The 26,636-nt window shown below is 38.5% G+C and overlaps 1 protein-coding gene across 1 annotated transcript; it reads left to right on the top strand.

Annotated features, from left to right (window-relative positions):
• The first annotated feature begins 20,442 nt into the window (after positions 1 to 20,442).
• Positions 20,443 to 25,156, top strand: fgf3 (fibroblast growth factor 3). Its single transcript, XM_048186191.1, has 3 exons — positions 20,443 to 22,306; positions 23,415 to 23,518; positions 23,923 to 25,156. Exons 1-3 carry the CDS (start codon positions 22,030 to 22,032, stop codon positions 24,310 to 24,312), a joined length of 771 nt encoding a protein of 256 aa, XP_048042148.1. The 5' UTR covers positions 20,443 to 22,029; the 3' UTR covers positions 24,313 to 25,156.
• Positions 25,157 to 26,636: the final 1,480 nt, after the last annotated feature.

Below are 26,636 nucleotides of genomic sequence, written 5' to 3' on the forward strand. Positions count from 1 at the left end.
ACACTGTTGGAGAGATTTATAAAGAATGAAGTTGTGTTTATGCATTATACAGACTGCAAGTGTTTAAAAATAAAAATAGCGACGGCTCTCTTGTCTCCGTGAATACAGTAAGAAACGATGGTAACTTTAACCACATTTAACAGTACATCAGCAACATGCTAACAAAACATTTAGAAAGACAATTTACAAATATCACTAAAAATATCATGGATCATGTCAGTTATTATTGCTCCATTTGCCATTTTTCGCTGTTGTCCTTGCTTACTTACCTAGTCTGTTGATTCAGCTGTGCAGCTCCAGACGTTAATATTGGCTTGTGTAATGCCTTGAACATGGGCTGGCATATGCAAATATTGGGGTCATACATATTAATGATCCCGACTGTTATGTAACAGTCGGTGTTATGTTGAGATTCGCCTGTTCTTCTGAGGTCTTTTAAACAAATGAGATTTATATAAGAAGGAGGAAACAATGGAGTTTGAAACTCAATGTATGTCTTTTCCATGTACTGAACTCTTGTTATTCAACTATGCCAAGGTAAATTCAATTTTTGATTCTAGGCACCTTTAAGTCATGTTTTATCTTACCTAATGCACCCAAAAAAATGTTTCTTGTTCCTTTAGTCATGTTTTATCTTACCTAATGCACCAAAAAAAAAAAAAAGAAAAAGAAAAAAAAAAAGGTGTATGACACCCTTTCCCCCGAGGCAGCTAATGTCTGTGTCATCACTTCAACTAAAAGGAATGAAAATAATGGCACAGAAGCATAGAAACAGTGTGCAGACAGTAAACAGCATACCCTAACCACACTGATGTGATTCTGAGAGTGGGTGGACTAGACAGGAATGTATTGCTGCTGGGGCCTTCGAGAAATGTGGACCCCAGTGTGTTGACTGTCTCTGGAATCGAACAGTGTAACTGCTGGAATCTAAGCCCAGCCACCTCACTTTGAGTCCCAGCAGGGGGATGGGAGTGGGATGTGATTTAACTGTCTGAGAAACAGCTAGACAGGCCAAATCCAGTCTGAATTTGTGGGTTGATTTTTTCTGCATTACAGAGTGGCTTGACATGGTAAGGGACACATCAAGGACAAGCCCTGTCTGCAAGGCAGGGTAGCCCCACCTCATCTAAGCTCACAAAGAGAAGCCTAGATGTAGGGAAATGGAATGTATAAAGCAACCAAAATACAGGTGACCCCACATATCATCTTCAACAAAACATTTTACTCAGTGAGCTCTCCTCTAAAAAGTACTATGCAGCTCCAGATGTTTTGACACTCTTTGCAAGTGACTCACAAGATGCCCAATGAAGCTGTGACGTCTGAATCCATTTACACGTCTGAGCTATTCAGGTCTCCTACACACCTTTTATTCTCAGTGGGTGCCCTTTGGAGTAATAGCTGCAGTAAAACAACCAAATTAAAACAAGGACAGAAAAATATAGGATGCAAGATAAAGAGTCATCCAAGTGAATGCCCACAGTCTTGTTGACACATTGGAAATGCATGCATGCTGTTTCTGCGTGTCTTATAGCTGTGCCTGGCACAAACCATCTGTGGAATCCATGGCATCATGAAGGCAAACATTGAATAGTATTTCTGTTTTGGAAGGGGCTGTTGTTAACTGTGGTTTCCTTGTAAAAGCACCCATTTGGCATAAATAGCATTGGTAAATGTTTCTATTGAGTGTGGTCGAAAGAACTATTTGAGCAAGAAAATTCATCAAGTCGACACATTGATACTGAACAAAATCTGGCCACTAAAAATCATCTGTAGTCTACTGAACTGAAGCTATAGGTGGAACATTATGTTTGCATATGTAACCATGTGTTTACTGGGAGTCAAACCCCTGACCCCAGTGTTCTACCAATCGAGCAACAGGGACAGTAAGAAATAAACATACACTCTCACAATATCTAAACTTATTGTACAAATACACCTTTTCATCTTTTTAGTGTGTTTCAACTTGTCTTTATACCTTTATAGGAATCAAGAAGTGGGTATGATTATTTTTGCACATCAAATAAAGTTTCTGTATGGAAACCAAAACTATGTGACTGAGGTGGTTTTACTTTCCAATTTGCAACTGTGCTTTATTTGGAACTGATATAACAGTGCAAAAGCTATAAGCATATAAATCTGTCAGTAGCTCTCACGACAGCTTGTTTGCATAGTATTGAACACACTGGTAGAACTGGTATTGTCACAACCGAGGCATGCATGTTGTCTGCTCCAGAGAGCGTTTTGTGGCATCTGAACAGTATGAAGCCCTCCTCTAAGAGGTACTGCTGCGTAAAGCATTTATAAAATCTGCCTGCAGTCTTTTAAAACCTGACAAACACTCCAAATCTTCCTCTAGAGGGCCAAGCTGGTCTTCATTAGGCTTTCCAAAAGGCTTTTACAATAGAGGATAAAGATCTCTAATATCTGGGCAATATCTTTATAGCCATGTCTGGTCATCTCTAGCACCCCCTTCCCATGATGCTTCATGGGGCCCACCTGAGTAAGAAGATCAGTGTCTTTAACACTCCTGGTCTCGGTACTTAATATTAAGTGCTTCAACCCGGCCGTGTGGCAGTCCTGAACCACCTCTTATGTTCAGCCATACTTCTAAATAGTAACACCTGCTGAAAGCCACAAAGCTGCAGCCCAGGGACAACACACAAACAAAGGGGACAAAATGAAGGAGAGGCCGTCTCCTGGAGATGAAAGACAACAGCAAGGAGGGCCTTTCTTCTTTTGATGAAAACAAGAATCATGCGATGGAGACTAAAGAGCCTGCCATGTCATGGCTTCGTTCAAAAGCCACACCTGCTGTTTGCAGTGGCTGTCTCTCCACTCCCGCCGCACAGAGACGAAACAACGCTGCCGGAAAAAAGTTCAGAACTTCAAACAGTCGGCTGGTTTCTACTCATGCCGCCACACCCAGCTTAAAAAAACACTGTTTTTGATGCCTATATGTTGCGCTGTTACAAGTAAAGACAGGTTATCACTGAAACCCAAAGCCTTATTTAACCTGAAGATGACACTACTGATGAAATAGTATTATTTAATTAAATGAATTAAGTGCGTGTACTGATGTCCCAAACTGTGACTGATGCAAAATTGTTCTTTGTAATATGCTTATGTGATACAATGGTGACTTTCATATTTGTTTGTTATGTTGCAGTCTTCAGATTACAGGTGCATTTCAGCAAACATCAATAGTCTGCAATTAGTCTGATTACTGGCTTCATTAAGACACCTGGATGATATTTTTGATGAACTCCAATAAACCCATATAGAATAAGCATAAACGAATAAATGGATTCATATTTTAAAAATTTGAAAGGAAGAATTAAATTCCGTCATTATTTACTCATCCTTCATATCGCACCAACCCTATATAACTTGCTTTATTCTGTGAAAAACAGAAAGTGTACATTTTTGAAGAACATCCTGGGCATTAGTATCAATATAATGACAATCAATGAGGACTAAGGCTGTCAAGTTCCTAAATGACATAAAAAAACAACATAAAAGTGTCTAAGAAGTGGTCTGAAACTGTATGTTTTGTGTGGGGAACTACGTTTTAGTAAGTATGGGGAAACCAGATCATATTCAATGATTAAGAATGATTTGTGTATGTATAGGCCTAAATTTGAGGATTTCTCCATTTAGAAATTTGGTAACATGTTAGTATAGGGAACATGTATTCACTGTTAACTACAACTTTTCCCTAACTCCTAATTTACTGCTTATTAATAGGTACTAAGTTTAGGTACTGGGTAGGATTAAGAGTGTAGAATATGGTCATGCAGAACAAGGCATTAATATGTGCTTAATAATTACTAATAAACAGACAATATTCTAGTAATATGCATGCTAATAAGCAACTAGTTAAAAGACCCTAAAATAAAGTGTTACCAGAAATTTCAATCAAAATACAATCTGACAATGCATGCTTTGCGTTGCTTGCCTTCAGTCATTTATCAGGTTATGAGATGCAGCCTGTAAATGGAATTACAATAGAGGTAACCATGTGGGCACAGGGTTAAGGGCCAGCTACCCGCCATACCATACCAAGAAGTATATTTAGCCTCTGTCCTTGCCCCCTCTGCTATGTCCCTACAGCTAACAAAGGGACCTATTGACTTTGATACACAGACGCACACACAGATCTGTCCAATGAAAGCCTCACTCAAAGCAGTGACAAAAAATGTTTTGATGGAGACATTCTTAGATGTCAATGTTGAAAATCAAAGATATAAGTCATAGCCTTGCACTTCATGGTGCATTGTAATGCATTCTGTGCTGTAGACACAAGGAACGCGTGCTCCGGCCGTGTTTTGACCACATCAAGCACAGCTCATTTCAACAGATGTACAATGGAGACAGACATCATCAAACAACAAGAGGCTACAGTCTCAAACGCAGAGACACAGGTGAGACTCTTTACATAACAATCAAAAACTTGAGCCACATGTCAAAGGAGGGAAAAAAGGTTAACGCGTATTTCAGATCATTCCAGGGGAAATGGTATTAAAACGTTTTTCCTGGTTCAAAATCTCAGGAATTTTGAGAAGGAGATAGTCCGACATCTCCCGGGTTCGGAAGTGGGTCAAATACTAACAAAAATTAAGGCCAGCAGCAGATCAGATACTAGCGATTATAGGACAAACTCTGGCGGCTCACACAAAGTTGATAAGTCTCCCAGGAATGCGATACTATGGAAACCACTCAGCTCTTTTGTCACTAAATGACGTGAGACCAGATGTACAACACATTTCGGCATGTCACCACTACAAAGGCCTGTTAGACAACACACCTTCAAATGCTGATGTGTTGGATCAGTCGAGTAATCTGGACCCTTGTGCTGTGAGCTCCAATATATAATGTTACGATGGTCACAGGGTAGCACGGTAATTAGCTGAAGCAGACAAAATTGGGATCTCCTTGTGGTTTCTGGAGGAGTTCTGCTTGCCTTTGGGGAGGGAAATGAATTTAGCTGAACACTCACACACTTTGAAACTGGAGTCAGGCTGGCATTGTGAATAGCCGACGGGCACTATTCAAGCCCTTTAATGGTTCCTAAACTCACCCATTTTTCTCAACTGGTCAGCCAGCTGCAACCAACTAGGAGCTCTTCCATCCCGAAGACCCGAGAAAGTTTTGCATTTCTGTTATGAGTTTTAAAATTCTCACTTCTCCCATTCGGTTGGTGCTCTTTGATTCTTTCACTGCCTCGTTCTGTTCTCTCCTGCATAGCTTTCAGTTTTTGTTCTGTTTCAACCATGTCAGCCATTGATGTCCCACCCAAACTTTTTTTTCTCTTTCCCCTTTTGATTCCTTTTTCATCCAGCACTACCTGCATGGAGCTGTGTAAAGAGAAGGGACAGAGGGAGGGGACACAGCGCTGACACATAAAACCCGCATTTCTCAGTTTTCAAATGTCTCATTGAGGCTCTCACAGGCTTTGATATTTTAAGTAGGTATCACAACAAAGGGGCAACAAATGGCTGGAAAGGTAATGCAGAATATTAAGGCAGCTAATGGCCCAGGCCCTCTGGAGCAGAGCTGGCCCAAAAGGAAAGCCCTGTCCCACGAGTCCTATTCGGTTTCTGAGGGGCGGACCCACCTGCCTGGCTGCTCTCTGCTACTGCCCTCTGCATGACAATCATTTGGACATTTTGGTCCATTTACCATAGGACCACAAGACAACGAACCGCAATGACACTTTTTAGTATGCCACAGTTTAGGTACTGGAGACCATTTAGTTTAAGTAATGGAGCCCTGACACACTCTCACTATGGGTTGTCTCTCTTTAATGATGGCAGTCTTTTATTTGAAATGTGCCCCCCAGGTGTGATGTAGTTCAATTGTACCAGCAGGAACAGGTTTGATTTAATTCAGGCTATCAAGTTACATTCTCTACCAAGTGCAGATGACTTTATTATCTCAGGAGATGTAACCGGATTTTGCCACAGTTGTACGAGGCAAACAAACTCTAGCTCACTCTCAGAAAAACTGTGCAAAAATAGTACCTTTAGGGGTATAACAGCTTGTCACTGGGGCAGTACCCTTAAAAGGACATCTTTGTACCATTTTACCCCTAAAAGCTGCATATTAGTAACTTATGGATTGTTTCCACCGATACAGTTTCCAGGTACGATACAGTACAGTACGGTATGCAATTATTTCTGTTTCGATTGTCAGAGGTTGTGAATGATACCAAAATACCGAACCGTACCACTTTTTGGGACCCTTCTGTTGGGGTAACCAGCACAGTAGTCTGGTAAAGGGTGGAGCTAGACTGCAGAACGTTGATTGGTTGACAGAGAATTGTCACTTGCATGTGCTTCAAGGGGAATGACAACACAAGAGGCGCCATTTTTTAAATATACAGTTGAAACACAATGTTGGCGTGCAGCAATGTACCATTGTACATACTGAGAAGCAAGAACAAGATATGCTGTATGTCCCCCATTGTTGTTTGCTGTGTTACTTTTTTCTTCGCATGAGAATGACATTCAACGCTACTTTCAGGCATACACAACGCTTATCAAGTAAGGGTAGTGTTGGCGGTGGAAACGCACGCCAGATCAGGGTTTACCGTCCCAAATCATACAGTACTGTACTGCTCGGTGGAAATGAGCTATTAGAGTAGCAATAGGGGCTTTCGCACCGAATAGTTCTAGGAACTTAGTTATAGGAACTAGCCACTAGGATAGTTCCCCAAGAACTAATTTCTCTACCGGGCCATGTTCCTGGTTGCGTTCACACCGAGAATAGGAACTCTGAAGCTGTCAACAGCGGCGTCTTTAGCATTTACAAGCGCTGAAAACTGGTGGATGGAGAATGCAGGAAAACTGGTGGATGGAGCTGTGTTTGTTGTGTGTTGTGTGTGTTTCATGATAATGGAGATGGAATGTAAATGCATAATTTTTGCGAATGAAAGAGCAAAAAGTGGGGCTAAGAGATGAAATCTCCTATGGCAACTTTCAATATTACATATCATAGAGGCGGAGAAAAGAATACAACCCTGCAGACAACAGGTAAATGCTGTTATCGCTGTTTTCCATGTTCGTGAAATAAATATGCACTGCTTTTTAAAAATGCCGGGTGCCAGTGTTTGACATGCGTTTGACCAATCAACGAACACTCATGTCACTGATAGTTCCTATAGTGCTGGTTTAGACACTACTCTGAAGTAGGAGCTAATTTAGTTGCCCCAGAAGGAGTTCCCAGAACTAAAATCGTTCCTAGCTCCTGCAGTGCAAACACAGTAAAATCAGAGTCCTTCAGCCAATAGTTCTAGTAACTATGAAAAGGTTCCTACCGTGCGAAAGCCCCTAATATGTACCTTAAGGTACTACTGTGAACCTTTTAGGGGTAAATAAGGTACAAAGATGTCCTTTTAAGGGTACTGCCCCGGTGACAAGCTGTTGTACCCCTAAAGGTACAATTTTTGCACATTTCTTTTTTCTGAAAATGCTTTTACATTTTTCTGAAGACAATGAGTACTTGCGAATACAAAAGTCTCCATCAAGATATAAAGGTGGTTGCAAGAGTGTTCTAGGGTGGTTACTACCAGCCCAAGTCTTAAGAGCCTCTCTTCTTCAGTGAAAGTCTGAGAGAATTGTTAATTAATTTTTATCATCCGCCATCCCAAAGTTAAATACTTGGGCATAGGAGTTTGTTCAAATCTTTAACCCTAAGTATGAGCAATACTAATAGTGGCAAACATGACTAATTACATCACAAGGGTTTTTTGGTCAATAGCAAGGTGATCCTGACCTTACTTTGTTGCATAAAATATTCTGTCATTGTAATTCAGGAACCTTTTACCATGGCATACAGCCCACAAAAACCCACTTAAGAGGGATCTCAGAATGGTTGGCCATAGCATACTGAACAGACTCATCCAATGGCCAACGGTTTCAGAAACATTATCACTGAGGAACGCCATATTGGTCCATACCACTTGAGAAGGTCTTTAAAAAGATTCTAGTTGCCGGAGGTTGTTTTGCTGGTTGAGAAGCCAGGTAGGTATACTGACACACAAGCATACAAAACACATGCTATGCTAATCTATTTAGCAAGGTTAGCATTTTGTTTAGTCTGTGTGCCACGTTGGACCTTCGAAGGCCACGTCTGGATTTTCTGTTGCTCCTACTGCTCTCACTGTAACCCCATTATAATAGTTACTAGCTTAAAGATACCAGTTCCCAGAGACACTAATCAACACAAGACAAACATGGATGATGGCTCCTGCCGGCAAGCACCCCTTCATGGAGGTGTAGACGCTGCTCCAAGCTCAGTTTGATATGGGAATAGAGTCTTCAAACAGGATGTCCTGGACTTTATTGGGGTATGCTAAGCATTACAGCATCACACTTCCTCACTGGGAGTTTGAAAAAAGGATTAGTAGCATATGGCTCATTGAACAAGAGCTCTGCTTTTCATTAGCTAACCCCACCACCCAGCATCATCCAACCCAGCAACTCAACTCATTTCTGTCTGTGAAAAAAAAAAAGCATTCCACATATGTGTGTGTGTGTGTGTGAGAGAGAGAGAGGGTCTGTTTTGGTGAGGTGGGGGTCGAGTCATAGAAGGAAAATCTGGTTTTGGTTTATATATTCATTCTTTTTTCAAAAGCAAATGTGTGATTTTGACGCTCACACAGTCCAATTGTTGATATATGGGAATATTAAATACAATAAAATGGCATCAGATTTTTCTTTGGGGCACTTCACACACTAATACCATTGTAACGCAAAATGTCTTGTGGAAAACAAGTACTTTTTTTCTCACAGAGGACAAAGCATGTGAAAACGGTTTCAACAAATATGGCACCGAAGAGTCTTTTGATGTCTAAGGTTGAGGAAAACTGACACTGTTTGTATAAAGGACACACTCAAAGATGTACCCGAAAGCAATACCCAAAAGAATATACAAAAGCACACATTTGCGTATGGCTAGCGGGACAAGCTATAAGGCTAACAAGTTGTTGTGGTTGTGGCAAGAAAGAAAAATAGAGCATTGTGCTGAAAGTAAGAGGCAGTCTCTTACCATACAAAGGCTGCGTCCCAGACTCTATTTTTGGGGTGAACCAACAACACTTAACCCTTCACCTTTGCTGATGTCGACAACGGTTCCCTGCCTCCTCTCAGTCTTAGTGTCACGCAAAGCGGAAAAGAGCAATAAGTAAAGCCTCCTCCAACATGTCCGGCTCTACGTCTCTCTCTCTCGTGTCAAACTGTCACATTTAATTACTCAAAGACCCAGACACCTCTCCACGAGGCATATGGAGGAATTACTCAGTGTTTGGTGACAAATAATTAATGAGAGCTGCTGTTGGAAAACATTAGCATTCCTGTGGCTAACAGAGTTCAATACCATTTCCAAAGTCATTGTAAAAGCTGATCCGTTTAACTCTTTAGGTGCTGTTTCTGGATGGTAAAAATCATATAATACTTTTTTTTAGATGCTTAAAATATGATTTTAGTTCAATCTGATTTTCAGATTCTTTAAGTCCAGCAGTAAAAGTAACTTTAGAACAACTTGCTTTGTGGTCTAAATCAAAATGGTTGGATTGCACAAACACATACTCTAGGGTTACCACCCAGCATGTCAAAGGTATCAGAGGATTTTAAACCCCCCTTGTCTCGAAACCAGAGAGCAAGGCCACTGGCCTCTAGCTTTACAGTCTACAGCTCCATAACACCTGTTCTTAGTCTGACTGACAAACAATTGTGTCATTATTCACTGCCCAAAAAGACAGCTTGACTGCATCCCCGCCACAGCCAGCTCCCATGCCCTCAGCACCACTTAGGCCATAGCGAGGTGACACCGGCCGAGTTTACTAGCACTGTTTGTTTATTTAGTCGGCTCTAACGTATCTAGTTCTGCAAAGAGTTGTAGAATATTGAATCTACTGAGTATCAGCTACTTGAACATCTACTGTGAACATAAGTAGTAATCTGTGGGCATTGCTAAAGGATTGCAAATTAAGATGCATTTTTATATTCACATTTTGCAACTTATCATCATGCAGTCAAACACAATCAAACGTCAGCAAGATGCATTATTTTCCTCCACCCTAATTGTTCCACTTAAGATTACATGAATTGGAGCAGTCTAAAAAATTATTTATAAATGGCAAACTATTTTAGCAAACACTTTTTTCCTGAAATAAATTAAAGTGCACAAAGTGAAGGGACAATGACCTGGAGCAAGCAGGGGTTAAGTGCCTTGTCCAGGGGCGTAATGGTGATCAGGTAGGAGGGGTAAGGTTCCTACCTGAATGTTACGAGGACAGTTTCTTCACTATCACATTATACAGTCATTTATTTTCTGTAATTAAGCCCCTGTTTTGCCAGTAAATTAGCAAGTTATTGCAGCAGCATTAGCCATTCTTATAGATTTGACAAGTGGCTATGTCTCCTACAAGAGTTCTAGGTCAAGTCTTTGTTAAAAAAGCGAATTCAATGTTAATCCTAATCCCCCTCTTCAAAGCCAGCATTCAGGCCGGTATGGAGACAAAACCTCTTCTCTGCTGTTGCTCCTCGCTATGTGTCTGCATAGAGTGCATTTAGCATTGCAACAAGTGATTAATGGTTCACAGGGTCTAGGGAATTTGATATAAAATACATAAATGTTTGCAGAATACTAAAGTAAAAAACTGTACTGAAAGATTCAGGCCTTACAAATCAATGCAAATATATTTATACAAATCTGTAGATTCTCATTGAGATGAGGCATGTAAAAATTTTGAAAGAACAAAGCTGGTGTTCTTGATTTCTAAGAAAGTGCCTAAAAATACTATAAACCTGAGCATGCAGTGGATATCGCCTTTAGGAAGAAGCTACCAACTCTATAGAACAATCTGTGCATGTTTTCAAAAGTGTATTCGCCAACACAGTCTCATGGCAATAAACTATTTTATGTTTTGGCAAATTGGTGGCTATTTTGTATGGAAGCTTGTTTCCGCCACGGAATAAAAAAACAAAAAGATAATTATTTTTTTCTCAAAATTCTAAAAATTTTTCTCAGAATTGTGATATAAAGTCGCAATTGCATGTTATAAAAAGTTTATATCTTGCAATTCTGACTTTTTTTCTCACCAATTTTCTCACAAAGAAGTCAGAATTGTGAGATATAAACTCACAATTGCAAATTATAAAGTCCAACTCTGAGGGGGAAAAAAGACTGACTTTTTTCTCAGAATGGGGATTTATATCGAATCGCAATTCTGACTTTGTAACTCGCAATTCTGACTTTGCAATTTATTATTAACTTAGTTAATTCTTAACTTGCAATTGTGAGTTTATAGCGCAATTCTGATTATAATTCACAATTGTGAGTTATATCTTGCAATTCTGACTTTATAAGTCACAACTATGAGTTTAAATTCTGACTTTGTAACAGAATTTTGAGTTTATATCCCGCAATCCTGACTTTTTTCTCACAATTCTGACTTCTTTTCTCAGAATCATGAGATATAAACTCACAAATGTGAATTATAAATTCCAATTCTGAGGGAAAAAAAGACTGTAATTCTGACTTTGTAACTCGCAATTGTGTTCATAACTCACAATTCTGACTTTATAACTTGCAATTCTAACTTTATAACTCACAATTGCAAGTTTATATCACACAATTCTGACTTTGTAACTTGCAATTGTGAGTTTATAACTTGCAGTTCTGACTTTATAACTCACAACTATGAGTTTATATCACACAATTCTGACTTTATAACTGGCAATTCTGACTTTGTAAAACAATTATGAGAAGAATACATCTCGCAATCCTGACTTTATAACTCACAACTATGAGTTTAAATCAACAATTCTGACTTTATAACTTGCAATTGCAAGTTTATATCACACAATTATCGTAATAATCGTAAAAATTCATATGAAATTGCCACTTTGCAACATAGTTACTTTTTCCCTTGAGATCAGGTTGGTATTTGCTAAGGTCAGTGGTTCGCAACTGGTTGTGTTCAGGACCCAGATTTTACATCGGACATCAAGTTGCAAACAAACAGCACCAAACCTATAACCCATATTTAATGTAGCCTGAGTTGTAATTTCTTTTATCTATATAGCTAGTATTGTTCGTGGTTTCCAAGGATGAGGGCCTATCACGCCATAACCTGTCCATGCTGATGGATGAAATACCTCAGAGACAGGCCTATTGTTTTAGCTACTCTAGCTGTAGGCGATTATGGATTTGCATTTAGCATTGTTTTTCCAATTATTTTTCACAAACAAATCTGGAAAGACCTGCAGTCCATTTATGGGTTGCAACCTACCAGTTCCACTGGTTTAGCCCTCATTAGTATGTGATTTGGCAACATCTCCCACGGTCTGTTTGTGAAATACATTTAGGCCTTATGGATCAAAGTCTGCTACAACTATCTGCAAGCTGAAGTTGTGACAGGAAGAGGCCAAGGAATGGACCAGTGCAAGGTCACAAGTCATTGCTCCACTGCACTCAGACCTGCACCCAAAGACACCTAATGACACTGTATGATCAGAGAACAAGGCAGAATATAACTAATTCACATGGCTTACTGTGAGTTGAAACATGCCACATTCTACAACTATCCATTTTTTTATTTGTAAATCAGAATATTATGAGAAAGAGGTGGGGAGAGAGTTTACACCCCCCACATCTGCTGAACGAAAAGCAGTATATCCAGTTTCATGGTCATTACTGACAGCCACATACAGCCTGGTTTGCACTGCAGTGTTTTGTGATGTCACAATTGATGGAGGATGAGTGAACTGTCTCATTTCTTGTTGAGGTTGAGTAAAACTGTGATTTGTCACTCATGTGTGGACAGATCCTGGAAACAGATGTGCAAAATTCAACCACCAGTCAATCATTCTTACCACCTCAATCCCCAACGAATACATTCATCTGAATTTGACCCTAGACAACATGTTACTCTCTGAATGAACCAAAGTACTCTGCCTTTAACATCATTACATACTGTAAGCATATTCAGCTTTACATTGTATAAGCACCTTTGTATGAAAATATAGCAAAAAATGCAATAGTTGAGGTTACAATAATATAATCATGTTCAACTCCTGGTCTTTGATGTCACTCTTATTTTTGATAAATAAATACTGATTTATTCAAATACATAGTAATGTCTTCAATGCATTAAAAATGCCATAACATTTGAATATGCATGTTGAAATTTTTTTAATTTTTATAATCAAAAATCCCAAATTCAAAAATGACACGGTGATCTGTTCTGATATCATAAGGAAAGTTTAAAGAATGAAATTATTGCCAAGGAAACTGTAGTTTGGCATAATAATAGTTTATTATTATTAGTCATTTTCTCAAAAAATATTTAGTCGCTCCTTATTAATATTTGTTATTATTTATTAATATATTATTTATTAATACCTTAAATATATATATATATATATATATATATATAGAGAGAGAGAGAGAGAGAGAGAGAGAGAGAGAGAGAGAGAGAGAGTTAACAAATTTATTACACCACTAAAGAAGGTGGCCATACAAAATAATATATATATATATATATATATATATATATATATGTATATATATAGGTTATTATGTGTAAATGACAATAGATATTTTTAGTTTTATAAAAATTTTTAGTTTTAAGCAAGTTTTTGATAGATTCCTAAAATATTTGTGTTTTCTCCTTATTATGACAAGTGGTCTAATAAATTTGTTAAGCACTTTTTAAAACTTATTTGAATATAATAATTATGATTTGTTCACTTATATTTAAGGTGTTAGGAAAAAGTTTTACTTTTTACTTGTAATTTATGGTTACACCACATGACATTATTTAATGTCAGTACATTGAAATCCTTCTTGAAAACGGTATAAATGTTTTTGAGCACCAATGAAACCAATATGTTACTTATCTTCTATCATTGACCCTCTTATATTAACCCACAGTACACGTATCTTCATTCATCGTGGGAAATATAGTCTGTCAGGCCGCATTACATCTGTTTCGGGTGATCCAATTACAAGTGGTCAGCCGAGATGGATTGTCATTAACAAGCATCTTAAATGCATCTCCTGTGACCACTTGTGATCGGACTTTATTTAGGGAAAGGCTCTATGATTCCATAACAACATCTTGCCATGTCAATGTGTCACTGAATGTTAATGTCAGGCATGCCAGAAATGTTCTGTGAAGTGTTAAGCCACAACTCTAACAAGAAGCATAAACATTACGGGGTCTTGTTGTCTTTCAGACCACTGAAAGAAGTCAGCAAACAATACCATGGTGTTAAGTGCTTTCAAGACAGGATCCTGTCAGCACTCCAATCTTGCACGGGGAACATGCTCATGCTTTCGCATTAAGCTGGAAAACCACAAGAAATTAGATTAAGTAAAGAGAAATCCATTTATCTATGCTTAGTGGCTGTTTCTCCCTAGAAGATCTAATGGGACTTGCAACCATTATGAAAGCATGGGTTGATGCTGGGGGTGACAGGCGTGCGGCGGCTGCACGTGGCCCTCTTTGGGTCACCGTGGGCTCCGTCATCACCCTTGTGAGACTGCTCACTTATGTTAGCACAGGCAGAATCGTATAGAGATCGAAGCACATATCTATTTCTTTCTAGAGTTTTCCATTACAGATTCTGGCTTCCATTTTAGTGCACCAAAAATTTGGCAAATGTAGTTAAAAACAAACCAAGTAATGTTACATCCTGGATATGGAGACAAAACAAATAAATATGAATATTCTTACCCACCTTTATGTGATGACTTTATTTCTTCTGCAGAACACAAAGCATGATATTTTGAAGAATGCTGAGGAGCAAAACAACATTGGCTTTCATTAGCTATGTTTACATGCACCCAAACAATCTGTTAGTAATTGGATTGATGACTCGATCGTACTGAAAATCCTTAAACACCTCAATCGATCGGAAAGAAATTTTGATCGGATTGAACGGAGTGCCATATAGACCTGGAATCTTTCAAACAAAAATTTAGCATGTAAAGGTTTAATAATCTTCTCAGTCAGATTTCATGATTTTCCATGATGATTATGTTTTCACCTTTTTGTAATAAGATCTCTGATTACATATGTTTTACTTCTTATGGACTTGCATATGTTTATTTACATCTTAAGAACTGGTCAGTGGAAGAGTCAGCTCATTTGTCAGCTTTACCTTTACACTCTAAAAAAATACTGGGTTGTTTTTTTTTGTTTTTTTTTAACCCAAATGCTGGGTAATCTTATAATTTTATTAATTCTATTAAAAATAAATTTTATTTTTAATATTTTTACCTAGGTGCTGGGTAGTTTTTCTGTATCTCTGCTGCTGGGACACTTTTACTGTCAATGAACCCCCTCACATACCTACCCAGTGCTGGGTAAATGTAACCCAATGTTGGGTAGTCTGTGCCAAACCAGTTAAAACTGGAACTTAACGGTCATTTTGTTTTCTGTTCTGAGAGAAAACTTCCTGAAGGAAAATTCCTAAATGAAATAAAGGTTTGTATTACATTGTATTCTTCTCAAATTATTACTGTACAAAGAGGAAAACATCTGTAGTCTCACATTTCACTTTTTTTTTGTTTTTTTTTGTTTACATGTACGCCACAGTCTGCTTGGAACGCTAGCCTTCTACAAACGCAACACACACCGGATCTACACTCAAATGCACCAGCGCCACTATGGAAGTTTCAGGGCCGTCCAATGAAAAGACTGACTTGCCATTGAATAAAAAATATTGTATATGAAATGTTCCATGTGTACAGAGATGCATTTTTATTATTTAAAATTAAAAACCCATATCAAATTGACTGACCCAGCACTGATAAAAAAACAACCCAGCAAATGGGTTAATGTATAAAACCCAGCAAGCTGGGTAAAAATAACCCAGCATATGTTCTGTCCAATATTTACCCACATTGGGTTGCCAAATAACCCAAATTGGGTTGTTTTTAACCCAGTATTTTTTAGAGTGTATGTATTTTGTCAAGGCAAAAAACAACAATTATGCTAATGGTTTTCTCCGGTTCTGTACACAAAGACTACACTCTAAAAATGCTGGTTTAAAAACAACCCAGTTGGTTTGAAAATGGACAAACACAGAAATTGGGTTGTTTCAACCCAGTGGTTGGGTTAAATGTTTGCACCAAATGTGCTTGGTAGTTTTACTTAACTCAACTATTACTGTATTGCTTGCTTAAAATGAACCCAAAGTTTGTTGGAAATGAACATTTATTAATGTTTAATAAATGAACATTTATTAATAAGTTGAATTAATAATTATTAAACAATAAGCATTTATTAAATTGTTTATTAATAAATGTTCACCTTTTGATTATTACTGTTGCCTCTAGTAATTATGTGCCTGATTTTAATTTCCAACCTATTTTGGGCTCATTTTAAACCAGTCATATAGTGATTTTTAAACAATAGTTGAGTTACATAAAACTTCCCAGCATGTTGGGCAAACATTTAACCCAACCTCTGGATTTGTCCATTTTCAACCCAACTTGGTTTATTTTTAACCCAGCATTTTTTAGAGTGAAAACTTTGTGAATCTGAAATGGGATTTGATTCTTACAAATTGGCAGAAATCAGTGCATGTAAACACACCTATTGCATAGACAAAAAAGGGCATTTTTACAAAAAAATATCTTCTTTTGTGTTCCACAGAAGAAAGAAAGCCACACAGGTTTGGAAACACATGAGGGTGAGTAAATGATGACAGAATTGTAATGTTTGGGTGAACTAACCCTTTAACGTATATAGTGTTATTTTGTATGTGTGTGTGTGCGCTCAAGTATTTTTAAGGAGGTATAGAGAAGAACAAAAGGTGTGTGAAAGTAAAAGCTCAGAGAGGGTCCATATAAATGTTGCCATGAAGTTTTGAAAAGGAGAAATGGGAACAATGCAGTTTGCAGCAAACACTCCTCTGCCATCCATCTTTTACACAATCAACATGGCCCTTTCACATGCACTGGCCCCTGCTGGGGACCCCATCCCCTCTGTCAATGGCCTTATATTTAAGGGAAATTAGGTGACATTGAGTTTCAAATGAGTCATCGACAGCTGCTTCGTCACTGTCGGCATGAGCGGTGCGCTGTGCAGCAGTGGCGCGACATTGTTTTCCTTCCCCGCTGGAGAGCGGAATAGAAAGAGCAGGAAGGGACTGGTACTGTACCGGACGAAAACAGTGCACAAAACCGATCGGTTTTGCCATATAAACAGTTTGCATTGACCGAGATGCGTAGCAGCTGGAAAATGCGTCGATTGCTTTCGTCGCTCAGCACCCTGAGCGCTCAGTGTGGCGGCCATTGATGCCTTATACAGTTACAGGCCGCCACAATCATTTTACTGTTGGAAGGTGCAGAGAAATCCACTGTCCTCCCAAAAGGTATTTGAGACCTGCAGCTAAGAATCAAAGGGCTGCAGAGGTATAAGGAAGACCTATCTGGTTTCAAGACGAAGTGTGGGAGAGGAATAGAGAGAGAGTGTGAGAGAGAAATTAAAACGGAGAGAGCGAGAGAGAGAAAAGTGCTGCTGGCAAATCACTTTGAGCCGTCATTGAGATTTATGAAAAGTGTGTGTCATGAGGTAGATGATCTGTCCCTTGGGAACTGGAATCAGTATTAAGGGTGTTGCATAAAAATCAGTTCAAAGCAAATAAAAGTGTCCTTTGGCATGTTCGACCCTGACAGATAAATTGGGCGTGTCTGCACCACAGAAATCAATCCAGCACTTCTGACATCTCACAGGCTATGAAATGGAAAAGGTGCAATGAGGCGGTACGGCCAGCATCTTAAAATCATCCCGTAAATCTCTCTTTCCAATGTTCTGCTGAAAAGCCGATGGACGTGATGATGTGAGGCTCTGTTGAGGGCTCTCTGGCAAAAGAATAAGAACGTTACGTAAATGGTTAACATACTCCAAAACATACTCGTGAAAATGCTTTGTAGTAATAGGGTATTTAAAGAGGTTAACCTTTTTTTTCCCCAAACCAACCTGGGGTAATGAGTTATGAGAATAAAGTGGTTGCCAATTTGTTTGCAGTGCGTTGGGACTGTACGGGAGTTCTTTCTGAGCCCCTGACAAGCAGGTGAGATCAAAGTAAACCCGGACAAAAGGGGCTCAACAGTGATTTGTCAGGGGACGAGAGGCATTCCCGTCTGGCTCTAGCCAGGCCCTCAGATCACTAGCGCAAAAAAAAAAAAAAAAAAAAACATGGCATGAGAAAAAGTACAGCAGAAAAGGTTCAGAGGTCAGCTTGATTTGGTCTGGATTGTGGAACCTCCTTTTCTGCAAAGGAGCCAGAAAAAAACCCAGTGACTATTGAGCTTTGTTAAATTCACTGATTCTTTGAAGCACCAAACTCTTCTTTTCAGAAAAAAGTTTTTTTTTTTTTTTTTTTTTTTTTTTTTTTTTTAGTTGGCAATATTGAATCATTTTATACATTATATAAATAGTTCTTGATGTTCTGTGTTTTTAAAACACCAGTAAATAGTTCAACTGGAAAATAAAACGTTTGGAACACTGTTCGGAACTTAAAAGGGTTCTTTTATGACATCAAGCTGCAAAGCTCTTTTTGTTCTAATTGGAAACTTTATCCACTGTTAAAATATTTAGTTATATGTGTTTCATATGGTAAACAAGTTTATTCAAGTCATCACAGAATCAACTGCATAACAAAAATCCTTTTTAAACCTTTTTAAAATTTAGATCAGTGTACAGTGTTATTTTTCATATGAGTATTTGTGTTTTACATACTATTGGGTAATAAATAAAGACATACTACAAGTAATGTCAAGAGTAAATAAATCAAACTAACAATAGTTTACAATCAAGAAAAACACTGCTCAGTATATTGTTGCAAAAAAAGGTTTTAATATGGGGATCACATATTCTCTATTAACTATGACTTTTCCCTCAATAAACTCCTAATTTACTGCTTATCAATAGGTACTAAGTTAGTTGTTAAATTGAGGTATATTGGGTAGGATTAAGAATGTAGAATAAGGTCATCCAGAATAAAGCATTAATTTGTGCTTTATAAGTACTAATAAACAGCCAATATTCTAGTAATATGCATGCTAATAAGCAACTAATTAAAAGACCCTAAAATAAAGTGTTACCATTTTTACCTATAATAAAACATTTGAATATACTTTCCTTCCCCTTTCAGTTTTTTACAGTTAGTTACACAGTAATAACCAACTTTGGTAACACTTTATTTTAACTAGTTGCTTATTAGCATGCATATTACTAAAATATTGGCTGTTTATTAGTAATTATAAAGCACATATTAATGCCTTATTCTACATGACCTTATTCTACATTCTTAATCCTACCAATACCTAAACTCAACAACTACCTTACTAACTATTAATAAGCAGTAAATTAGGAGTTTTTTGATGGAAAAGTCATAGTTAATAGTGAATATGTGTTCCCTATACTAAAGTGTTACCATAAAAACACAGGCGACTGGTGTCTAACACATTTCATTTAGCAGTGACTTGTGTAGTAGTTTTAACAAACATTTATGTAATATTCTTATGGCTCTCTGCTACAAACGTATGCCATAAATTTAACTTATGCCATAAATTAATTTTGAGTACAAAGAGTGCTGGTGGCCTGTAAAACTAATGGAAAACACAGACTTTTTAAATGACATTCATGAATTTACTGTGGCAATAAAATTCAAAACTAAAATTATTATGATATCACCACACACCCTCATTTCATTTTAAACATTTAAATTCAAAATGGTAAATACATGGGAAACATTTTAGTTCAACAAGTATAAAAAGTCCTAAGCATGTGTGCATGTGGGTCATTCTAATATTGTTTTTTTTTTTTTTTTTTTTTTTTTTTTTTTTTACGATTTTACCAATAACACTGACTGTCTCTTTGAGAAGTGTTACAACCCCCAACCTGATATTTTTAATTTCTTAAATTAAGATGATAAGCTTATGTATATGTTATATATCATTATATATCAAATTAAACAAGAGAACCCGCTTATTCAAATGACACCAGTTCTGTCATTTAAAATCTACTCATATACACACAAATCCAATTATAATCTATAACGATAGTGATTTCAACCCTGTAAGTGGTTAAACTGTTGGCGTCAACTAATCCATCAGTCTCCCCTTGTTTAATTTAAAAAGCAAAGGGTTGCGAAGAAGGTAAAGTGATAAATGAGGGTACGGTAAAGAAAACTACTTTAACATGGTACGATTTAACCGTTCAGCTTCAAAATAATCGGCAACATCCTGAGTGAACTCAACTCCCCCTCCTCTCTCCCTATCTCTCTCTCTCTCTCTCTCTCTCATACTGATTATTACTGCTGGGCTTTGTGGGCGGCTGTGGGCCGTAATTAAAATACTTCCAGAAAGAAACAGCCGACCACATCAGAAATGCAACCCTCTGTCAGGATCAAACCACATCAAGCGCGTCTCTCTCAGAGATGGTCACCAGAGCGGCTGCTGATGTACATCAGTCGGCTCATAAACTCTCCGTCTAGTCTCGACACACACCGGCTCCGCAGCGCGACTAATAACTTATTAGCTCCCTGTTTCAAAACTGTGTGACAAACAGTCAGGGACGCCAAGTGATGTATGGAAAGCGAAGACAAATGAAGGGTGCCTTCCCACGAGGTTTCCAATAGCATGCGCTGGTGTTGCGCCAAAGGGCAGGGAGATTTGTAGATGATGGTGCTAATTACGAGAATGGTAACCATAATGCGACCAAGATGGAAGCAATTTAGGCAGAAGTCATTTGCGTGTTAGTCTTCCACCCACTAGCAGCACACACCAGGAGCTCGAGTGGAAGTGGCTGTAGGGCTTTGAGTCGCACTTGCAGTCTGCTTCCTGAGAGAAGATGCGTGTTTTAATTTCCATGGCCTGCTAGATTGATTAAGAGCAAAAGAAAAGTGTTTGTGAGGGAACGGAATATGTTTGGTTTTTTAATCAGGACGCACATTTCGCGAAACGGCGCTTGGATTTATTCATCTCGAAATTGCAAATTGATTGGAAAAACAGGGCTTGATCGATTTATTCAGAGCATCTGACTGTGCTTTATAGCCTATGCGATGTTTTGAATGAATGACTGAAATGAAGGCTACTTCGGAGCGATAGTGGGTTGTTTGAAGAAAGCATTCCCATTCTATTAAAAAAAAAAAAAAATTGGACGTTTCTGAATCACGATTTCGTTCCTATTTACTGCTGGGAATTATGAATCGCTTATTAACCCGTGTCTTATCTGGAACTTTTGTCCTTTAGAAGTGATTTATCAAGCCAATTGTCGAGACCATTTCGTGTTGTCAGTCACTGTTTTATATTAAGAGCCAGAAACATTCCATACATAAGTGTGGATCATTGAAAGCCACGTGCGTGTGTCTATGAATGTTAACATCACTGTCGAAATGTGCCAACAAGCATGAAAAGAGAATTAATAGCGGCTCACCCAGAGGCCAGTGTTCATGCTTAAATATAATTTTCGGATCTTTCAAAAGAAGTAAAAACTCTGTCCTCGGATGTCTCTCTCTCTCTTTGTGATGCGGTTTTCCGCTGTAAGCCACCGTGTGTAGTGCTGTGTAATTTTATCCACGCTGCAACCTCTTGGTTCACACAAGACTGATACCTTGCCTCCCCTTTTCCTTTGTATCAATTGGTCGGGGTTCGGGCTATTGTTGCAGGAGGGCTCTTTTATTTCTGCGCACACTGTCGATCAGCGAAATCTCACGATAGGCTCCCTGTGAAACCGACTGGCTTGTTTTCTCCTCCTCGGTCAGATACAGTCTGCTTGGAGAGCCGAGTGGATCCCATGAGCACCAACGAGGCGAACCCATGCTGTTGCCACCAAGCCGGCTCGAACAGATGACCGCGACGTATTAAAGAGAGGATAGAGGGATACAGCAAATTTTCTTTCTTTTTTTTTAATGGATCACTGACAAATGAAACTTCTTTGATGGGACCCCGTGTGCCAGCTCTTTCTATTCCAGCGAGATTTTGCCGACATCCCGCCATGCCACAATGGTTATAATTCTGCTCTTGTTGTTACTGAGCTCCTTGGATCCGAGTTTGCAGGAATCTCTGGCTCCGAGGCTGACCAGGACCCCAAGGGCGCCTTGTGCCAGGGGCCAGGCGTGTGACCCGAGGCAGCGGCGAGATGCTGGTGGACGCGGCGGGGTTTACGAGCACCTCGGTGGAGCTCCGAGACGCAGGAAACTTTACTGCGCCACAAAATATCATTTGCAAATTCACCCGAACGGAAAAATAGACGGATCTCTTGATGAAAACAATCCTTTCAGTGAGTAAACTGTTCTCACGTTTCATATTTGTGAATGTCAATTTCTGTGCGGTATGATCAGAGACTTGCGTAATTGTGCGAATGCGTGAAAACATTATTTATTTAATATTGATTAACATCATTAAGGAGCCGAGATCATTTTAATTAGCATTCTTATCACAGTAAAGCAACTACTGCGGATTGAACAATTTAAGTAACTAAAAATTAGGTCTTAAAGAATGAAGCAACACTGTATCCCATTATTTTGTATCATACATACAAAATACTTACATCGTAATATCAGTTCGCTGTCAGAGAGTAGGCTATACACTTTGTAGCCTACATTAGATTCTTAAATGATCGTTCTTTAAATTACAGCGTTCATTTATCTGTAGTTTTCTAATTAGTAAAATCCGAGTGCCCATGGACAATTACCATATGAAAACAGGATTCAACAGACAGTTTAACATAATGACTTAGACAACGGATGTGTTTATCCAACGTAAAAGGATGATTATTCGAAACAGAAGAATGAGGAGAGCCATTAATCAGTGGGAAAAAGGGATGAATAAACATCCTCTTTAAGAGGCGTTTAGTGTCTGTATATCTAACCTGACAGCGTATGTTGTGTAGATTGTGACTCAATAAACGAAAAATACTAAATATATAAATAAACTATATACATACATTTAAAACAGCATATAATTTACAATTAATCCTATTGAAAAACATACATTTCCATACTTAATATTTAATGTCGGTTACATTGTTAAAGGTTTAGCTTTAATGAAAAGCTATATTAATAAGTTGATTTAATGATAAGACATAAAGCAATTACTAATATTATAGCAAATCAATTTATATTAATTTATATTATACTGAAGAAACTTTGTTTATTATGTACATATAAATTAATGTAATGTACGGTTACTTTTTTCTATATCATTGATTAATAATACAAGTAACTGAATAAAATAAACAAAACTACGATTTCAAACATTAAACCTTGACATGTTTTTGAAAACAGACGGCCGAACTCGGCTGACCTTGTACTGAATCCAACAGTGCACTTTAGTGTTTTCCCCATTTCTAGCATGCGCACTAACTAGTGCTCCACTCCTTTTCCTAGGCATACTCGAGATCACAGCTGTCGATGTTGGTGTGGTGGCGATCAAGGGCCTGTTTTCGGGAAGATACCTGGCTATGAATGAGAAAGGACGTCTGTATGCTTCGGTAAGTGTTATGTCACGTCGGAAAATCAAGTAGCTGAAATTCGTCTAGCAGTAGGATCAGATAGCAAGGAGGGCTATTTGAGGCTATCGCCACATGGTGGTGTTTTTCATGCGGAACGAGTATGCCCACATGCTGCTAGATTACTGAGAGTTTGATTACTGAGTTTTGTTTGCCTCACTGGGGACCTTGTCACTGAAATTTCTGGTGATCACCACATGCAAGGACTTTTGGCAGGTTATGCAGGGAGGTGTTGAAAAACCAATGAGTTTGGACCAAATGTTGACTTTTAAAGGAAATGACCTCTTGTTAAAGAATGTTTTTGTGGCCGCACTGAACCACCATGTTGCAAGATGAAAAATGTAGAGAAGTAGGCTAATAAGATTTTTGTTTTTTAACCCTTTCAGGAAGTCTTCAACCGAGAGTGTGAGTTCCTGGAGCGCATTCATGAGCTGGGCTATAACACCTATGCATCAAGGCACCACGCCACGACCCAGCCTCCCCAGGCAGGGTCCGGTGCAGGGGGTGGCAAGCGCCGCGCCAGTTCTAAAAGGCAGTGGTACGTGTCCATCAATGGAAAGGGCCGGCCCAGGAGGGGCTTTAAGACACGGAGCACGGACAAAGCTTCCCTCTTCCTGCCCCGTGTTCTGGGCAACAAGGACCATGAGATGGTGCGCAAGCTCAGAGAGAGCCAGCGGCACCAGACGGGCTCTCACAGACCCCCTGTCGGTCGGGCAGAGCGCAGGAGACGACGACACAGGGGCTCCAAGGGCCACGGCAGAAGGGCTGACATTTAACACTCTCTTGACACAGATGGAGGAGAAGAGGTCCAAAGCCACTGAGAGTCACATGGAACAATTTTCTCTGGAGAGGATGATTTTCGAGAACACTTTTCGAGGAATTATGTGGCAAGAAGGGCTGAGAGTTTACCAGATATGTTTGTGTGACCAAAATTATCACTACTGAAAGTTTTGCTTTTTTATGACATGCACCACGTCATGTTCTCACTTTTGGAAGTCTTTTCTGTTAAAGGCGTGTAATTATTGTACATAGCTGTACAGTCATTTACTTTTTTATTTGAGCAAGATAACATAGAGTAAATGTTTGTAATCATAAATTAGGACGTTGTTCGAGTGCTTGACAATGCCGAAGATGTGTTATGTATGGCTTTAAAGGTGGTGTACAGACAAGCACTTTTTCCTTATTGAAGTATAAAGTAGAAAACAAAGATCCATACACATAAAACAGATGCTTTTTAACTTACATGTGATAGGCTACTGTTCTTAAACTGCAATCAGGAGTACTTTGTATATTACTAATGTAATGCATATTTATTTTGTTTATATGTTTTTTAAGTTATTGATGACATAGTTTCTACACTTCCAAATATCAAAGATTTTTCTTCGGAAGAGATTAGTAGTTAGAATAACACTGAACAATCCCTTAAGAGTAGACTCTCCAGTTTCCTATTTCTTAATGCAAATATGAGTCTAAATATATGTAATGACATCAGCTCTGAAGCATAGTTTTGATAAATGTCATATGTATTGAACACTGTAAGCAGAGCAATGCATTAAAACGGCATTGTTCGACACTGAAAGCTAAACATCTGGAGGAATGTCACCAATAAATTATATGGAATATATATTTTTTGTTTTATTGCTAAGCATTCATGATCCAATGGTGTTACTCGCTGTTCTCTGTTTCTGGAACACATGATATATGGAGGTTAATTAACGCTTTGACAGCTACATTAATGTCGGTAAACAAGGCAATGGCTGCAGATGTATTCAGTGCAACTGAAAGTGATCGCGGAGGTATTGAAGTCTCTCGGCGGTCCGGTAAAAAGGGACTCCCTCTTGGGACCAACCCCCCCATTTTTCCTTAACTGCCTCAAGTGACATCATCTAGATGAAAAGAAAATTAAAAAAGGCAGAAAAGTAAAACAGGACCTCTTTGTAAAACATACGCATTTAAACTGCAACTCTTTTATTTTTATTTTAACACGTCCGTGTGTTTCGCATGAAGATCGGCTTCTTCAAGCTAGAACAGAGATCTGTGCTTTTGAAATCTATAGGAGAGAGAAAAAAGACGTGTTATTCTATACTTCGCAGGTACGAGAGAGCTTCCTGGCGGTCACAATGGCATATCTCTGGGGAAACCTGGGAAGCCGTGTCGCTTGAGACATTCTTCTTCCTTTTTCTAAACGACGAGAGCCTGAGATCTGAGAAACAAGGCAATCCCCGATGAAAAAAAAATGTGTTTTAGAAAGTGTAACGCGTTGTATAGTTTGTTATGAATGCCAAACTCTAATATTACTCAACAGGAATGCTGTACTCTAGATAAATGGAAGTGTTTGAATGAACCTTTGTTTCGCCCTCCTGATACCTTATTTTTCACAAACCCATTCATAAATACATAAATACATGAGAGGCGAGATCAAAGCTTTCCGCGAAGTCAAATATTATATTCTATAATCGCTTCTATTAATCAGAAACTGAGGAGCGCTTTCTTTCATCACTCAGTCATGGAAAATAAATGATAGCTTGTAGCAAATAATACGAATAACATCTCCTGGGGGTTTGCTCTCACAAATAATTTTCGATGCAATTAAAGAACCATTTGGTTCCCCCAAAAAACTTTGGAACAGTTCTTAAAAAGAACCATTTTTTCCTTAGTGTGAAGAGCGTTTTAATAATTTAAAGAACCTTCTGTGGAACGAAAATGTTCCATGGATGTTTAAAGTTCTTCATGGAACCATGGATGCCAATAAGGGGCCATTATTTTTAAGAGTGTACTTCTAAAAATAAAGGTTTACTTCAGATTTAGAACTTTAGGGTGTAACTTTTTACACTCTTTTTTCTTAAGCAATCCCTTTGCTGCTGGTGCATCACTGATCTGAAGAACCTGAAACATCAAGAACTGAATCTCCAAATAACCATACAACATACATAAAAAAAAGAAGAAAAAGGATCTAGATAAAAAAAGAGTATTGTTTGCTGAACTTAAGGCGCTGCACGTAAACTTTATATTTTTCTATTCCCATTTAAATAAATCAGAGAACCAGAATACCTCATACAAATGGGCTACAAAATATTTCTAGTCACTGAAATGACGGAGT

Source organism: Megalobrama amblycephala, linkage group LG3 (assembly GCF_018812025.1).
Source record: "Megalobrama amblycephala isolate DHTTF-2021 linkage group LG3, ASM1881202v1, whole genome shotgun sequence".
NCBI lineage: Eukaryota > Metazoa > Chordata > Actinopteri > Cypriniformes > Xenocyprididae > Megalobrama > Megalobrama amblycephala.

Coding starts and splice junctions, on each gene's coding strand:
- fgf3 (XM_048186191.1), top strand. CDS start 22,030: ATGGTTATAATTCTGCTCTTGTTGTTACTGAGCTCCTTGGATCCGAGT. Junction 22,307..23,414: donor TGATGAAAACAATCCTTTCA/GTGAGTAAACTG, acceptor TCCTTTTCCTAG/GCATACTCGAGATCACAGCT. Junction 23,519..23,922: donor AAGGACGTCTGTATGCTTCG/GTAAGTGTTATG, acceptor TAACCCTTTCAG/GAAGTCTTCAACCGAGAGTG.